The 17,940-nt window shown below is 34.6% G+C and overlaps 1 protein-coding gene across 2 annotated transcripts in view; it reads left to right on the top strand.

Moving 5' to 3' along the window:
• Nucleotides 1-2,178: 2,178 nt before the first annotated feature.
• VPS54 (VPS54 subunit of GARP complex) overlaps nucleotides 2,179-17,940 on the top strand; it is a gene marked incomplete at both ends in the record, with an annotated part of 62,095 nt that continues 46,333 nt past the window's right edge. The window contains 5 exons of one of the 2 annotated variants that reach the window (XM_084235479.1): nucleotides 2,179-2,314; nucleotides 3,689-3,930; nucleotides 9,830-9,908; nucleotides 13,311-13,345; nucleotides 16,337-16,468. In XM_084235479.1, the coding sequence (XP_084091605.1) occupies nucleotides 2,179-2,314; nucleotides 3,689-3,930; nucleotides 9,830-9,908; nucleotides 13,311-13,345; nucleotides 16,337-16,468 (624 nt within the window). The remainder of the gene's footprint in view (nucleotides 2,315-3,688; nucleotides 3,931-9,829; nucleotides 9,909-13,310; nucleotides 13,346-16,336; nucleotides 16,469-17,940) is intronic. The other variant, XM_084235480.1, reaches the window with a different exon arrangement.

Below are 17,940 nucleotides of genomic sequence, written 5' to 3' on the forward strand. Positions count from 1 at the left end.
CTGCAGCTTACCTCTATTGATGTAAAAATGTATTTAGTTTAGCTAATTGATGAAATTAACAAAAAACATTTTTTTAACAAAACATTTTTAAACAGACCATCTTACATTTAGAATTGTCTTTTTTTTTTTAATTAAAGATGTTTGCTTATGGAGTTCCTTTATTTATTTATTTTGTAAAGATTTATTTATTTATGCACACAAAAGTTGAGGTACAGGCCAGAGATGCAGGGAGTGAGGGGACTCACCAGAGACAAGAGCAGGGAACAGAGCAGGGCAGATTGAAGTACACTGCTGAGGGGAGTAGCAGATGAAACAGGAGAGGTCTGCTTGGCCATGTGGGTTGCTCCCTGACCAGCCAGGGATTGAGCTCATGCTGCAGAGGCTGTGGATTGCTTCATAGTGCAGTGCTTAACCCCTTGCACCACCAGGGAGGCCCTAGAATTGTCTTTACAAAGTAAGTAATGTACAGGATTGTTTGTTATACAGTGTTTCCTATCTTTTAGGTATTTTTTTTCTTTTAAATGTGTGTATGCTTTTATACAGAAACTACCATACATTTACTGTGTGGAGCTATAAATGCAACAGGCCAGTGATACCTTTTAAAACAGTGCCCTGATTCACTTGCCCACATATTTTCATCATGCATTCTTTTGCCCCAAGCTCTAATGGCTCTTTATTGCTTAGAGAACTGACTATTGTCTTGCATTGTGTGTGTGTGTGTGTGTGTGTAAATAAGTCTTATTTGTCAATACTTTATAATGCAAACATTTCACTCTAGCCAGATCAGTTTCTACAGTCTTATCATTCCATGTCCCTTTTATTCAGAGTATTGTTTACTTTCTGTTCAGGGACATTGAGGAAGTCAATTTACCTTTCTGTATTTTCTTAACAACTTTTTTCTTATCTCTCTGAATGGTGTAATTGGATGAGTTTCCTTAGCATTAGAAGTACAGAGACAGATAGCCAAGGAAGACTAGTAAATGTAATTGTTAGCTATCCACCAGACTAGGGAGTTATTGTGGATAAACTGTTTGTCATTGGTCCATGTCTTTGCTTTTTATTTTTTAATATTATTTTTCTGTTCAGATTTGTTAAACCTCATGTATCTTTGTAAGCCACCTGCTCTTTCTGACTCTTTTTGTTAGATGTAGAGTGAGGGAGCTTAGACTACATGATCTCTAAGTTCCCTTGCAGACGTAAACTTTTATCTTCACTTATTCTATCATTAAAAAATATTTATTGAATGCCTGCTGTTTGATAGACATGCTCAGCAATATAAGGTCATCTGTCCTTCAGTAATAAATATATTTGTCAGTATCTAGTTTAACTATATCTCCATTTGTAAAGTCTTATACTGTAGCTTGTTTGTCTAGAATCATAAATTCTTTTTAGCACTTACTAAAAAAATGTAGACTTAGGTTAACTTGTGTTTTGCTTATTGTTTTGATTTTTTTTTTTTTGGTGGGGGGACCCTCGCCGGAGGCCAGGGAACGAACTGGCACTGCCTCGCAGCCCAGTGCTCAAACGCTGCGACCAGGGGAGGCCCCTGTTTTGATGGTTTTAATTACTTAATGTAATTGCAAGTATCTTGAAGAATGATACTACTTTTTATTTTTAGTGACAATCACATAGTAATAATCATAATGATATCTGACATTTATAAACACAAGCACTGTTTTAAATGCTTTATGTGTATTCTCTCTTATAAAATATCTATGAGATGAGTTTTCATTTCCAACTTTAGAGGTGAGGAAAAAGCATACAAGGTTAAGTAAATTTTCTCGATGTTACACTGTGAATGAATCTGGGATATGAATTCAGGCAAACAACCTCAAAAACATACACTTACCCATTTTGCTGTAATGTATAATTGCATACTTGTTGAATGGAGTGCTTTCATTTTTAATATACATTGGGTGCAACTACAGTATTTTTTTGCATTTTGGATAAAAGACTAAATAATATTTCACTTTGAGGAGAAATCCTTTTAAGGTAGGATAAGTAACTTTCTTAGGAAAGTAAATATTTCATGAGTAATTTAAAATTAAGAGATTATGAATAACAAATCTGTTTCCAAAAGTGTGTGACATATATAATATTTAAAAATGGGTTTTTATTTGTGTTAAGTGGCTTGATTATTGTTTGTTACTTTTTTCAGTTGAGTGGTGATTTTATGCAATGGCTTCAAGCCACAGTTCTTCACCAGTGCCTCAAGGAAGCAGCAGTGATGTTTTCTTTAAAAAAGAGGTAGATCCAACAAAACATATTCGGCCTGTGCAGTCACTGCCAGATGTGTGTCCCAAGGAACCCACAGGTAATTTTTTGAGGGGGAGGGACTTTTGCTGAATGATTTGTATTATATTTAAATGAAGAGTTAGGTTTCATATACTTACCTTAAAAGTAAATTTTATGATGTTAAAAATAAAAACAAGTAATTTGGAAGTAAGTTGATTGAGAAATTGTAATGTAGTTCTTTTTTATGCTTTTCCATAAAAGAAGCCACTTACTTAAGCAGAAAAAAGTTTTGAAAATGAAGGTACAGATTAGTTAAGCATATTATAATCAATCTTCAAATTTGTGGATTCTGTAGTTTCCAAATTTGCCTACTCCCTAAAACTTACCTATAACTCCAAATCAATACTTGTGGGATGTTAGTGGTCATTTGCAAACATGTGCAGAGGAGTAAAAAATTTGAATTTTTTGTTACAAAGATTGCCAGCTGAGGTTGAACAAGATGATGTCTACCTTCTTATTTTAGCTGTCATCTTGTAAATAAGTGAAATTTTAATGGTCTATATAGTGCCACACTTTTTTGCATTCATGTGCTTTTTCATTGGTATATTTGCTATCTAAAATGGTCCCCAAATGAGGAATTCAAGTCCTGTGTAGTGTTCCTAAGCATAAGAAGGCTGTAATGTGGCTTATGGAGAAAATATTTATGTTATATAAATTTTATTCAGCCATGAGTTAAAGTGATATTAACTATCAGTTCAGTGTTAATGAATGAACAATTTATATTAAGTTAGGTATCTTTAAACAGAAACCCATAAAAATAAAGTTATGTATTGATAAAAATGACCAGAGACTTGCAGGAACGTAACATTTATTTCTCCTAGAAACAATGATTCAGTATTTTCTAATTAAGCGTCCAGGTGATTTTTTGAAGCAAAAAAGCCGTAAATAACAAGAATGGACTCCTAATATTTTTTACTTTTTTCTGTGGTTAATGCCACAGCAGCCTTTTTGTGATCTATTTAAAAACCAAAGGATATTAGAAACAAATGTATCTGCCTCTACTGCAATAGAAAAGAGCTATTTGAGAAAAAGTTGAAGTATTACAGGAGGATAAAAGGTGTGTGTTTGTGGGGGGGGTGTAGAAGAATTTTGCTGTTAAAAAGTGGAGAAATTGTATGTCAGGGAGAAGAATTAATTAAAATTTTATTTACCATCTACCCCACTCTACTACTATAACCTCAAATTTTACATATCCTTTATCTCACACAAGATTTTCCTCCCTTTGATGCTGAAAACTGAAGTTCATTTAATTAGGTTGACATTTATTAAAATACTATAGAAAAGAGAGTTTAGTTGCTTTATATAAAGTAGAATCTAAGCATTTTTATTTTTCTAGGGCGTACTTTGTAGCATAGAATTAACTTTACAGAGTTCTCTTGTTTACTTTTTACAGGTGATTCAAATAGCTTATGTGTTGCCCCATCTCTAGTTACAGATCAACATAGATGGACTGTATATCATTCCAAAGTAAATCTCCCAGCAGCATTAAATGATCCTAGATTAGCAAAAAGAGAATCTGACTTCTTCACAAAAACATGGGGATTGGACTTTGTGGACACTGAAGTCACACCTTCATTCTACCTCCCACAGATCAGCAAGGAACATTTTACAATATATCAACAGGAAATCTCTCAGGTAATATCCAATCTTGAAGTTGCCGATAAGTCAAAAGTAATACATTTTTAGTTTCATTTATAATCTTTGATGAACCTATAATCTTTCCTGTTTATATACATTTTATTTTTCTGGGTTGCATTAAAGTTTTGCTTAGATATATGTAAGTAAATTTCTCTTACTCTATTGATTTTTCAGAATTACACATTCCTAATACTAACATTCAACATGAAACCCACCCTTCCTACCAAGGAGAAAATGGTCTATTAGACATAGATGATTTATGAGGTCTATGAAATTAGCAGAATGGAATTGTTTCTATGTCATGCAAACAATTAATAGAGCATCCTAGCTTTAGTATATGATCTGAGTATCTCTATACATAATCTATACCTCTGAACTCAGTTCTGAGAGCAAGAATTGAGTGCAGTGCTGTTTGAGATGACTTATTAATAAGTTTTAGAAGGTAACTTATCAGTGTAATATATTTACCATTTCAATTTTAAAGTCATTCTTAAGGTGATACAGGGAAAGTTTATGTTTTTATAGTAATTTATTTTTGTGCTTTTTTCATTAGCAAGCCTAATTTATATTGAGTTGATTTTATTGTATTTGATTGCTTAGTTCTTTTGTAAAAATAGTGTGAATATGGCTCTGTTGTTGGTATTCATACTACACAGTATCTGTTTCATTTCTAGCATTACCTACTATTTTTACACAGAACCTGTAACTGTTATATACCTTTACATGTGTACATACACATAAAAATGATCACATCTAACTTTTTGGATGCCAAATAGATGAGTTTTAATATGCCTTCTTTTTGGCGGTTTTTAATCTCATATTTTATAACCTATAATTTGACTTTTCTTTTTATATATTTATTTATTTATTTAATTTATTTTTAAAAAAAGATTTATTTATTTATTTATACAAGCACCGGGTACAGTCAGAAGTGCGGGAGGGTGAGAGAATTTACCAGAGCCAGAGTGGGGAGCAGAACAGGCAGACGGATGAAATACACTGCTGAGGGGAGCAGCTGGCGGCAGGAGAGGTCTGCGCGCCACCGGGGAGGCCCTTTTTATCTATTTATTGATGAAATATTTATCAAGTGCCTTCAGTGTATCAGGAACCCTTTTGAAAGCAGTTTGGTGGTTTCTTAAAAAAGCTAAGATTAGTCTGGTCCAGCATATAAGAAGCTGGAAGTCTAGAAAACTTAAATAAGGGACCAGGAAAATGAATAACTATAAGAAAGTGAAAATCAAAATCAACAAAAAACTATGAACCAGAGACACTCTATGGGGGATAGGGGGCAGGAGGGGAGGGATTGGGGTCAAAATAAGGGGGTTGCAATTGTATGGGTAATATAAAAATAAAATTTATTTTAAAAAATTGTTAAGTGTATGAGAATTAAGAATCAAAGTCTGAAAAAAAAAAAAAAAGCTTGGAAGTTTTCACAACAGGGAGAAACCCTAAAACTGAAAACCATCAATTGAGAAGCTTTTTGAAGGTAGCACTACCCTTTGGGCACAAACTTATTGAAGACTGACATCTAATCATTAGACGATAGACTCCTTCTTGTCCCCATACACTTCTTACCACATCAGTAGGACACCTGTGTAATAATAGGAGATTACAACTAGAAGAAATGTGTGCCTCAGACCTTATTTAAGATATTTCTAAGTATTTCAAGGGAGACAAAAACAGGATACCAGAGGAAATTTTAGCCTCTGACACCTACAGGTACAATAAATACAGCTTAATACTTGAAGCCAGAAAAACATAAAACCTTACATTAACGGCCTGTTTACCCTAGTTCCTTTTACCTAACACATCATTACCTGGTTTCAACAGAAGTTTAAATATATACTAAAGACCAAAAAAAAAAGTCAAAAACACAATTTAAAGAGACAACAAATAACAGAACAAGACTTAGATATGTAAATAATGTTGGAATTATTCAGACTAGGAATTTCAAACAACTATGGTTAATATGCTAAGGGCTTTAACAAAAAATATGAACAAAATGTAAGAATAGATGGATAATGTAAATAGAGATAGAAACTCAAAAAAAAAAAAATGAAGAGGAAATCAATTCAATCTTAGAAGGGTGTATACTTGTAAGAATTTGTCTTCTAAATCATCCAATTTGTTGGCATATAGATATTCAGGGTAGTCTCTTGTGATCCTTTGTATTTTTGTGCTGTCATTTCTGATTCTTTTCTTAAATGTTTTCTCTCTCCTTTTCTTGGTGAGTCTAGTTGCAGGTTTATTAATTTTGTTTAACTCTTCAGAGAACCACCTTTTGGTTACATTGATCTTTTGTGCTGTCTTTTTTATTTCTTATTTCATTTATTTTTGCTCTGGTTCTTTTTATATCCTTCCTTATACTGCCTTTGGTTTTATTTGTTCTTCTTTGTCTAGCTCCTTCAGATGAAAAGTTGGATTGTTTATTTAAGCTCTTTGTTGTTTCTTGATATAGGCTTGAATTGCTATGCGCTTCCTCTCAATACAACTTTTGTTGCACCCATAGGTTCTGATAGCTCATATCTTCATTTTCATTTGTTTCCAGGTCTTTTTTTATTTCTCCTTTGGTTTCCTCATTAACCCAAGAATTTTTCAGTGACATGTTGTTGCATTTCCACATCTGAAAAACACTAACATAAACGAAGACTGTTTTTGATGGATTTATCAATAGAAAATGGCAGAGGAGAGACTCATTGACTAAGGAAAGGTTGATAGAAACTTAGCAAAAGGTGTAGGTTGAACTGAAAGCAGCACTAGAGGGAAATTTAATGATATTGTTACATATGTTAGTAAAGGAGAAAGACCTAATAATCTAAGCTCCCAGCTTGGGGGTCCAGAAAATGACCCAAAGTAATCAGGAGGAAAATATGAAAATTATAGCAGAAATAAGTAAAATTAAAAATAGGAAATTGATAGAGAAAATAAAACCAAAGTTGTTTTTTTTAAAAAATCATTAAAATTGATAAGCCTCAAGCCAAGAAAAGAAGACATTAATTACTAATATCGGAAGTGAATAATAAAAGGATATTATGAATGGCTTTATGTCATAGATTTGATAATGTATATGAAATGGACCAATTCTGTGAAAAACACAATCTACCAAAACTTACACATGAGAAATAGGTACTTTCAATATGCCCATGCTTATTAAAGGAATTGAATCATTTAATAACCTTTCAAAGCAGAAAGGACCATGGTTAGATGGGTTCATTGATGGATTGTGCTAACCATTTGAGGAAGAAATTATACCCAATTCTTTATAATCTATTCCAGAGAAACAGAAGCAAAGGGGATACTTTCTGATTTCTTCTGACTCCAAGTAAATCTAATACTAAAATTTGACAAAGACGTTACAGAAAAGATAAACTTATCTCTTTTAACATGGATATAAAAATCCTTAAAATATTTAGAAAGTCAAACTCAATAATGTATAAAAAGAATTATGCACCACAGCTAAGTGGGATTTATTCCAGATATGCAAGACTCACTCAGTATTCAAAAGCAATTAGTGTAATCTATCACATTAACAGACAGACTAAAGGAAAAACATCATGATCTGGTCAATAGATATAGGAAAAACATTTGGCAAAATCCAATACTCATTAATGATAATGGAAGTAAACTCAGCAAACTGGAGGAGCTTCCTCAACTTGTTAAAGGTATCTCTAAAACCCTGCAGCTAGTGGTGAGAAGCTAGAAGCTTTTCTACTAAGATTGGAAACAAGATGAAGATGTCTGCTCTCCTTTTCAGTATCTTATTGGAACACCTAACTAAGGCAATGGAAATGGAAAAAAAGATGTGTACAGATTGAGAAGGAAGCAATAAAACTCTTTATTCATAGATGACATGATTATGTATGTAGAAAACCCTAAATAATCAAAAAAGAAGCTCCTAGGCTGAGCAATTATGGAAAGATTATAGGAACAAAATTAATATCACAAAAGTTTATTGCTTTCTTATATACTATAGTGTACAACTGGAATTTGAAATAAAAACAGTGCTATATACTTAGGTATAATTCTAACAAAATATATAGAAGAGGTATATGAGAAGAACTACAAACTGCTGATAAAAGAAATCAAGGAAAATTTAAATAGATTCCATTCCATTATATGAATGGGAATACTCAAATATTGCCAACATGTTTTTCCCAACTTGATTTATATATTCAACATAATCCAATTAAAATGCCACCAATTTGTTTCATAGATATCAAAATACTGATTCTAAAGTTTACATGGGAAGTAAAAAGAGAATAGCTAACACAGTATTGAAGGTGAGAATAAAGTTCAAAGTGACACTACCTGAATTCAAGACTTATTTAAAGCTACAGTGATAAAGACCATGTGGTATAGATAGGAGTGTAGAGCAAAGGAACAGAATAAAAAGCCCAGAAATAGACTCACACAAATACAGTCAACGGATTTCTGACGAAGGTGCAAAGGAAATTTAATAAAGGGTAGACTTTTGAATAAACAGTGCCGAAACTAGACACCTACATGCAAAAAAAAAAGGAATTGAGAAACAGACTCACAGAAATGAGCACATACCTAAATTAAGTGTAAAATACAAAACTGTAAAACTTTTTTTTTTTAAAGATTTATTTATTTATACAAGCACTGGGTACAGTCAGAAGCACAGAAGGGTGAGAGCCAGAGCCAGAGCCAGAGGGGAGAGCAGAACAGGCAGAGTGACCAAGTACACTGCTGAGGGGAGCAGTGAGCAGCAGGAGAGGTCTGCGCACCATGTGGGGCCCTCACCCAGCGGCCGGGGATCGAACCCATGCTGCAGAGGCTGCGGGCAGCTTCGCAACCCAGCGCTCAACCACTGCACCCCTGGGGAGGCCCAAAACTGTAAAACTTTCAGAAGAAAAATAGGATAAAATCTGTAGCCTAGTCATCAAAAGCCCAGTTCATGAAAGAAAATGTTGACAGGTTGGACTTGTTAAAATTTAAAACTTTCTACTTTGAACTATAATTATGCAGATGATCTTAAAACTGAATGATAAATGTACAAAGGACTTGAAAGACATTTCTCTTAAAAAATATTCAAATAACTAATAAACAAATGAAAAGATGGTCAGTATCACTAGTGGTTTTAAAAGGTATTTTTTATGTATATTTTACCACAATTCAAAAAATGGGCAAAAGAACAGAACAGGCATCTCATCAAAGAAGACATACAGATAGATGGCAAATAAGCATATGAAAAGATGTTCAACATCACTTTTCATGTTTAATAATGACATGCCACTACATAACTATTATAATGGCAAAAATCCAAGACACTGACAGCACCAAATGGTGGCAAGGATGGGGAATAATAGAAACTCTCATTCATTGTGTGTAGGAATACAAAATTGTATGGTTACTTTGACAGAACTGTTATCAGAGCTCTGAACACTACTGGCCCACTGTTTTTTCCTTACCATTGCTACTTTTCCAAGTATCTCTAAAAAGATAAATAGTGGCATAAGTGACCATCTAGACCATCTAGTCTTTTTTTTTTTACTCAGAAGGTGTCAACCTATCTATATATCTTAGTTATATAGGTTTTTGGATTTTCTTTCTTGTTTTAAAAGTTACTCTCTTGATTTCTGTTATATAATTTTTTTTCCTGTTTGCTTTCCTATTTCATTTCAAGTTTATGTAGAGTTTACTACAACTATGTAAAGGGTATATAGGTGGTAGACCATAGTTTTCAGTGCTTTTTGCTTTGTTAAGAATACTTGTTTATTAGTATTTAAGTTCAAGTGGCTAGTGATTTTATATTGGAAATTTAGAAGTAATTTGATATATTCTGATACTCTGTTGTGAAATATTGTGATGTTTTGAATCCTTATATTGCCACATAGCATTGATCACATTATTTATTTAATTGCCTTTTTATTAGAGAGAGAAGATCCATGAAAGATGCAAGAATATTTGTCCTCCTAAAGATACCTTTGACAGAACTCTCTTACATACTCATGGTATGAATATGTGCTATTAGTAAATAATGTGTGGATGAATATGTGCTATTTGTAGTATAGCATAAAATTAATAAAATCTTAATTTCGGGACCTTGCTGGCAGTCATAGGTATAATTTTTATTTCTAGTGAAGTGTTTGTAGTCTACAACCATAATCTTTATTAAAAGCTTTTATGAGAAAAGGAATGAGTCTAATGGTAGTGTTATCCTTCAGTTCAACTAATACTAATATCTGAATGCTTGGTACTTTGCTTGTTGCTTAAAAATAGGTGAATAAGAAATAGTCCCTGTCCTTAAGAAGCTGATGGTCTTCTGGGTAAGATTAAATAAATAAACCAAAAATTGCAGCACTGTGTATCAATTTCAGTATGGTAACATTGCATAAAGCTACTAACCTAACTTTGGAAGACTTCCTAGAGTTGATGATTATTTGTATCAGAGAGATTTATATGTGGAAAAGTCATTTCAGGAAGTGGTTTATGCAAAGCCATAGAATCAAGAGAGATGGGCCTCCCTGGTGGTGCAGGCGTTAGAGACAGCACTATCAAGCTATCGCTAGCCACTGCAGCCAACCACTGTAGCACAAGTTCCATCCCACGCCAGCCAGGGAGCAACCCCCATGGCACAGCAGACCTCTCCTGCCTGACCCGCTGCTCCCCTCAGCAGTGTATTTCAGTAGATCTGCCTGTTCTGCTCCCCACTTTCTCTGGTGAATCCTTTCACTTCCCGCACCTCTGGCTTACACCCCAGTTCTGTATGAATGAATAAATAAATCTTTAAAAAAGAATCAAGAGAGAACATAGCATGTTCAAGGAACTGCAGGAGTTTAGTATATTGTCTCTACTGGGAGCAAACACTGAGACTGAAGAAATAGGTGGGAATGAAATCATACAGAGACTTGTATACTATGCTAAACCATTTTTCTGAAAGCATTATAGAACTATAAAATAATGTTTTTTTTTTTAAAGATTTATTTATTTATGCATATAAGAACTGGCGTACAGGCCAGAGCTGCAAGGGGTGAGAGGATTCACCAGAGACAGTGGGGAGTAGAACAGGCCGATCTACTGAAATAACTGCTGAGGGGAGCAGTGGGCGAGACAGGAGAGGTCTGCTGTGCCATGGGGGTCAGCTCCCTGGCTGGGAATTGAACGCACACTGCAGTGGCTAACGATAGCTTCACATTGCTGTCTTAATCCCTTATGCCACCAGGGAGGTCCTAGAATTATAAAATATATTTTTTTTAAGATTTATTCATGCATACAGAGCTGGGGCACAGGCCAGAGGTGTGGGGGTGGGGAGAGGTGAGAGGATTCACCAGAGACAGAGTGTGGAACAGAACAGGCAGATTGACCAAAGTACACTGCTGAGGGGAGCAGCGTGTGAGTCAGGAGAGGTCTGCCGTGCCATGTAGGTTGCTCCCTGGCTGGCCAGGAATCGAACTTGTGCTGCAGTGGCTGCGGACAGCCTCATAGGTTGTGTCTTAACCCATGCGCCACCAGGGTGGCCTGAACTATAAAATAATGTTAATAGACGTGGCTGGGTTTATAGTTATACATTTTATAGTGAAAATAGCTGTGTATAATAAATTTATGGGTGATGATAAAACTGGAGGTAAGGGGTCAGTTGGAGATTATTACAGTAATATAACTAAGAGATCTTGTAGCCTCAGTAGCAGTTATAATGAAGATAGAGAGGAAATTAGGCCTCAGAGATCAAGACATAGGTTTTGGTGGTCAGTCAATTGGTAATGGAGCAAGATGACTAAAGGATGATTCCCAAGATTACTTGCTTGGACAGTTAGTTAGGTGAGAAGTGCAGTTCAATGAGAGAAGCAGTATAAGAGGAGAAACTGTGGAAGCGATGAAGGCTAGTTTGAGTGCAGATTTGCAGAGAGGAGGGGTCTGGTGTGCAACTGGGAGCTCAGGAAAGAGCCTGCAGATTTAAGTATGGTAGATATTATCACAGATACTATGCTAATTAATAGCATAATAATTGGGTTCAAGTGACAGGATCACTCAGGGCAGGTATGAATAGTGAGAAGAACTGATGCTAGAACACTAGGAAGTGGCATTTTTTAAAAAAGAATTATTTATGCGTACAAGAGCTGGGGTACAGGCCAGAGAAGTGGGGGGGGGGTGAGAGGATCCATCAGAGACAGAGTGGGGAACAGAACAGGTAGATTGACTGAAATACACTGCCGAGGGGAGCAGCAGGCAAGACAGGAGAGGTCTTTCTCACCATGTGGGTTTCTCCTTGGCCGGCTGGGGATCGAACTCCTGCTGCAGAGGCTGTGGATTGCTTCATAGTGTGTTGCTTAACCCCTTGTGCCACCAGGGAGGCCCATAAGTGGCATTTTTAAGGGATAGATTAAATAAAAGGTTCTGGTGAAGGAGACTATAGAGAAATACTCCAGACTAGAAGTAATGGTTACAGAAAACTCAATTCTGTATGTTAAGGAGTAAGTACAGGAGAAGAAATGAAGACTACCAGTATGGATGTGACTTGAAAACTTGAAATATGGGATATTGACTAGTGGGAATAGAGTAGAAGAATTTTTTTGCATGGCTAGAATTAGGATGTGGCCAGAGAGGCATTTATATAACCCTGTGAGTGAGTGCTTCCTTAAGTTTTGCACCCAAGGTCCTCCCTTGCCTCACCCTAATCTAGGCCCTGTGTTTTATCTTTTCATTTTCTTTTTTCTTAATGGGAGAAAATTAGGATCTTTATATGTAGAGAAGAATGAGTTATTAGAAGGGAAGAGATTGAAGATATGAAAATATAAAGATTGAAGATACGGAGCATAATTAGTGAAATGGGTTCATGTAAGGCCAGGGGGGAGGAGTCCAAGTGCAGAAAGGTTAGTTTGAAAAGGAAGGTGCTTTGAGATAGTTGGTGAGATGAAGGTAAAGTAGGTTCATTTGCAGATACATTTGTAGATGATACAAACTAAGATGTCTAAGAAGAAAATTAATGGGAATTAGAAAGACCTTTGATTATAAAAATTTCTGGATGGGATATTGGCTATTTTAAACAATAAAAACAGTATTCCTATTTTAGAATTTAATTCATTTTTAAAATTACATAGGATACCAAACAATCTCACCAAAACTTAATAAGGTAGCATATAGCTTTCTGTGTCCACTTAAAAAAGACTTGAATTGTATTTAGGTGTTTTTATTGCTACTGTACAAGGGATTAAAATTATATGAAATATATGCCTTATTCAGTGCTTTGCCTACTAATAGGTATATGGGAGGTACTTAGTAGATGGTTATTGAAGGAAGAAGGTTAAGTAATTATTTGGTTGTGACCCAGTACAGTATTGAATCTGTCAAAATACAGTTTATGGAAGTAAAATTAAAACAAGTTTAAAAAATCGTATTTTCCCCTTTTTTCATAGATAAATCCAGGACAGATCTGGAACAAGTACCTAAGGTAACAAATCTTATAAAATCAGAATATTGTTATTTAACATTTGGTCTTTAATTTGCCTTATAAGCAGCTTTCATTTCACTGCTTTCTGACACTGACCCTTTTGCTTCTTCTGGGACTTTGTTGCATCACTTTTCTTCTTTTGCTTTTGAATCATCAGTGTCTTTCTTCCTCATCACAGAAGCCTACAAATATATTTAAGTCTCTCCATTCTAAAGAAGAATTTTGGTGACCTTCATACCCCTTCAAATTATTAAAAGATGTTTTCTTTATATGAAAAAACCTGTAGCTGTATGTGATAGATGTTTTTTACCTCCACTGCAGGAAGAGTCCATTTGATTCATTAGATTCTCAGTGAAGTCTGTGATGATCACTCTTTAGGGTGAAAAGAGATAGAAAGGCAAAAAGTCAGAAACAAAAAGGAGAGGGAAGTCATTTATTAAGTTCTTTGATTCTTACACAATTAAAGTTTTGTTATTAATACCTTTATTCATTTCTATCCTTGACACACTCTTAACTTTTGCCTACTAATCTTCACATTACTTACTTCAGTCAAACCTTTTTTGGTGACTCTGTACTTCATTTGTACAGTTGCTTTAACCTCTAAGGCGTTTCCCTTATCTTTCTATATCCTTTACAGTCTTTTGCTCTAAGCAAATTTAACATTAATACATTTCCCCCAACTGAAGATAATTTCCACATTCTCAAATTTCCATACCATTTTATTTAGCTCTCTGCCCTCCATTTTAAGACATTTGTCACTTTTCCCATTACGTTTATGAATATATTTTATCATATCACCTGGGTTGAGGATCTTGATCTCAGAACATATGTATTCATTTCCCTTTGTTTCCCCCTCAGTGCATAGCATCAGAATTAAACAATCAGTAAATATATATTGAATTAATACTTTCAATTCTATGAAAGCGGGTATTAGAAGATATATTCATGTCCCTAGTTAGATTTTTCCCTCTCACATTAATACTAATTTTTGGATATAGGTAAAATAAGTCAATAAATACAGTATAGAAAATAATTAATTGATTAAACCATTTTTCAGAGTCTATGCTGGGAATACAAAGATTAATTAATAAGCTATAAATCTAATCTTATAGGAACATATGGTCTCCGAGGGTCGAGAGAAATGTATATACTAAATAATTTTTGTGAGGTATGAGATAAATAAGTATTCATGGTATACTTGTGTTCAGAGAGTGATTAATTTCTGTCTTATATAAAGAGACATTTAATTTTTTGATTGGGTCATGTTCTCCAGGAAGATAAGTAAGAAAAGACTTTTTTTTTTAATTAAAATTGCTAACACACTTTTTTTTTTTTTAAGATTTATTTATTTATTTATACAAGCACTGGGTACAGTCAGAGGCGTGGGAGGGTAAAAGAATTCACCAGAGCTAGAGCGGAGAGTAGAACAGGCAGAGTGACGAAGTACACTGCTGAGGGGAGCAGTGGGCGGCAGGAGAGGTCTGCGCGCCATGTGGGACCCTCGCCCTGCGGCCGGGGATCGAACCGGTGCTGCAGAGGCTGCGGGCAGCTTCGCAACCCAGCGCTCAACTGCTGCGCCACTGGGGAGGCCCAAGAAAAGGCTTTTTAAGTGAAAGTACAAAGATACTTAAGCATATGAGGGTATGGAAGATAGTTGAATATTACTAGAATGTCATTTGTAAATGGTTGGAGTAGCAAGATGCAAAGAAGTAAGTGGGGTCAATAAATGAAGGACTTTCAATACCATCCTAAAGAGTTTGGTTTGTGGCCCATGGGAATCCACTAAGACTTTTAAACAGAGAAATTAAATATCATTATACTTGTATTTTAAAGTTATGTCTGACAGCAAATAGAGGGCATAGGTTGTGGAAGTGATACAGGAATTGTCTGGGTTCTTGGTGCTGCCTGTCACTACAGAACGCCAATAAGCAGAGACAGGAATTGATCTGTAAGAAACACTTTATTTCAGTTCAGTGGCCAGAAATCTAAGAAAATGGCAGTAATAACTCTCTGAAGAAACCACTCTGTCACCAAACCTCTAGCTAATCTTTTCATATTGAGTTAAACAAAACAGTCATAAGCTAACAGCTCATCAGAACAGCCCATCACAATTGATGTTTCTGGCATTCCTCACATTCAGCCACCAGAACTAGTTATCAGCATCCTGGTTATACTGACCTTGGTACATGTGATGGCATCAGTGTCCAGCACTCCTTTGAGCATCATCAGTGCAGGAATCTCAGGTCGAAGGAAGAGTTTTAGTTAAATAAGAAAAAGATTGTTAATCATACTGTGTGTATGTGCAGCCTATGTGTATATACAGATTCCTGTTCTAGGTACGGTGCCCTTCCTTTCCACCCTAACTTCCTATCAGAAGGACATTAGCAAGTAACACACAGATAATAAAGAGCTAAACCAATGAAATGCTGTAAGGATAAAGGAGAGGGGATTCATTATATGTAGGAAATATATTGGGAAAGATGGGTAAGTTATGTAAAGGATCAGGAGTAGTCTTTTCACAAAATGTAATTTGTTTTTGGTTTTAAAATTTAGTGTATATCTAAAAAAATCACTTTGAAAGAATTTTGAGCAGGGAAAAATAGAAATTAAGTGGAGAAATTGATATTTGGTTAAACACTGATAGGTGAAAAACTATCAGTGGCAAATAATATGGAAATTTTAGATTATAACTTTTGGTTTGTGTCTAGTGGGACAGTATTAGTGAGTTTGATTATTGGAATGATTATCTTCATTGATAAAGGCAAAAAAATTTTTCTATCTTTCATAAGCATTTTTGGCTTGGTGAAACATTGTTTATATGTTTTTCTTATATGGATTGTTGTACATATAATTCAACCTGCTTATCACTTGCTTTTGTTGTTTTATGCTCGAGCCAAGTTAATTATTGTTAAATGGTACTATGATGTAAAGACTAAATAATGGATGTAAAGAAAATGGTTATCTAATTGAGGGAAATGTATTTTTTAATAGATTTTTATGAAACCAGATTTTGCCTTGGACGATTCCTTAACTTTTAATTCAGTTTTACCATGGTCTCATTTTAATACTGCTGGTGGAAAAGGAAACCGTGATGCAGCTTCATCAAAGTTGCTACAAGAAAAGGTAATTGTCCATTGACTTTTTTTTTTTTTTTTTTTTTGTGGGACCCTCGCGTGGCCCGGGGATCGAGGTGGCGCTGTAGAGGCTGCGGGCAGCCTCGCAACCCAGCGCTCAACCGCTGCGCCCCCAGGGGAGGCCCCCATTGACTTTTTCCATGTAGAAACTTTATGCTAGTGAAGTGGTGCTTGTTGTGTGAATTCAGATTTAGTTATTTAGTAAAATCTATTGTCATTTAATTTCATTTTTATTATTACTGATAATAAAATCTTAACTGATAAGATAATAGCATTTTGAGTCAATAGAATACAAGTTGAACTGGTGAAAAAGGAAAATATTACTGTTTTAGTACTTCTTATCTAAAACAGCAGTAGTTGAATTTTAATTGAAAGTGTATATTATATTATTACAGTTAATTGCATTAAATATATTCCAAATAATAAATTGGCTGATTTTATAGTCTTATGAATTAAAGCATAGAAAATCACCTTTTCCTGAGGTACTGCTTTTCTTCATTTATACATAGTAAAGACATTGTTTTGAAGCAAAAATGTCATAGTTAAAAAATAAGATACAAAAATATATTTTTGCCTTTGTAAAACTTAGTTTTCTGCGTTTTATTAGGCAGCAATTTTTAAAACATCCCAGTGTTCTGTATTTCAGAAATCAATATCTTGAAGAACATTTAAAATATAGAATTTTAAACATTTTAACTTTTCAAGAATCTTTAAAACTTTAATAGGAAGTAGAGATTTCTGATCATTGTTCTTTCTCAACACCCAGTTTACAGCTTTTCAAAAACAGATTGGTGTTAAAATGAGAAGAAAGCATTTGTTTCAGTCTAGTGACATCTCTTGGCAGTTTGAAACCCTATCTCAGGCAGTCTGAAACCCTATTCAATTAATTAGGTCCAGTCTTCCTCAGTACCTAGAAAGATTAGCTTGTGGTTGAGAGAAGAAATGTGGAGGAAAAACTGATTATTCCTTTTCTCACAGTTGAATGAAACCAGTTTTTCCCTTTGGCAACATTTTCACTTATAAAGATTTTCCTTGAATAAAACAAATTCATAAAATTGTTGTAAGTGATGGATACAACCTATATGGACACAGGTTCACACCCAGACTGCTTTTTCACTTTCCAAGTATGTGCCTTGGTAGTGTAATATCTTAAGAAAGGGAAAGGACAAAAGTCAATAAAAATCTCATCAATCTATACAGATGCCTTTTGGAATACTTTAAAAATTGTTCCCCTTGTAGAACTCTAACAGGAAATGAGTTATAAAAGCATTAACACCTTTTAAAATAATGGATCAATGGAATCTTGATAAATTGCTTAAATCTTTGAAATTCAAATGAAATAAATTTCTCTGCTACATGTTTAAAGTAATTAAAGTAATGGAATTTTTTTCAGGTCTGTCGTATTTACATTTTGACTTCTCATTCTGCTCTGTTTTTAGAAAAGGAATCCAAGAAAGGATT

Source organism: Talpa europaea (assembly GCF_964194135.1).
Source record: "Talpa europaea genome assembly, chromosome: 6".
NCBI lineage: Eukaryota > Metazoa > Chordata > Mammalia > Eulipotyphla > Talpidae > Talpa > Talpa europaea.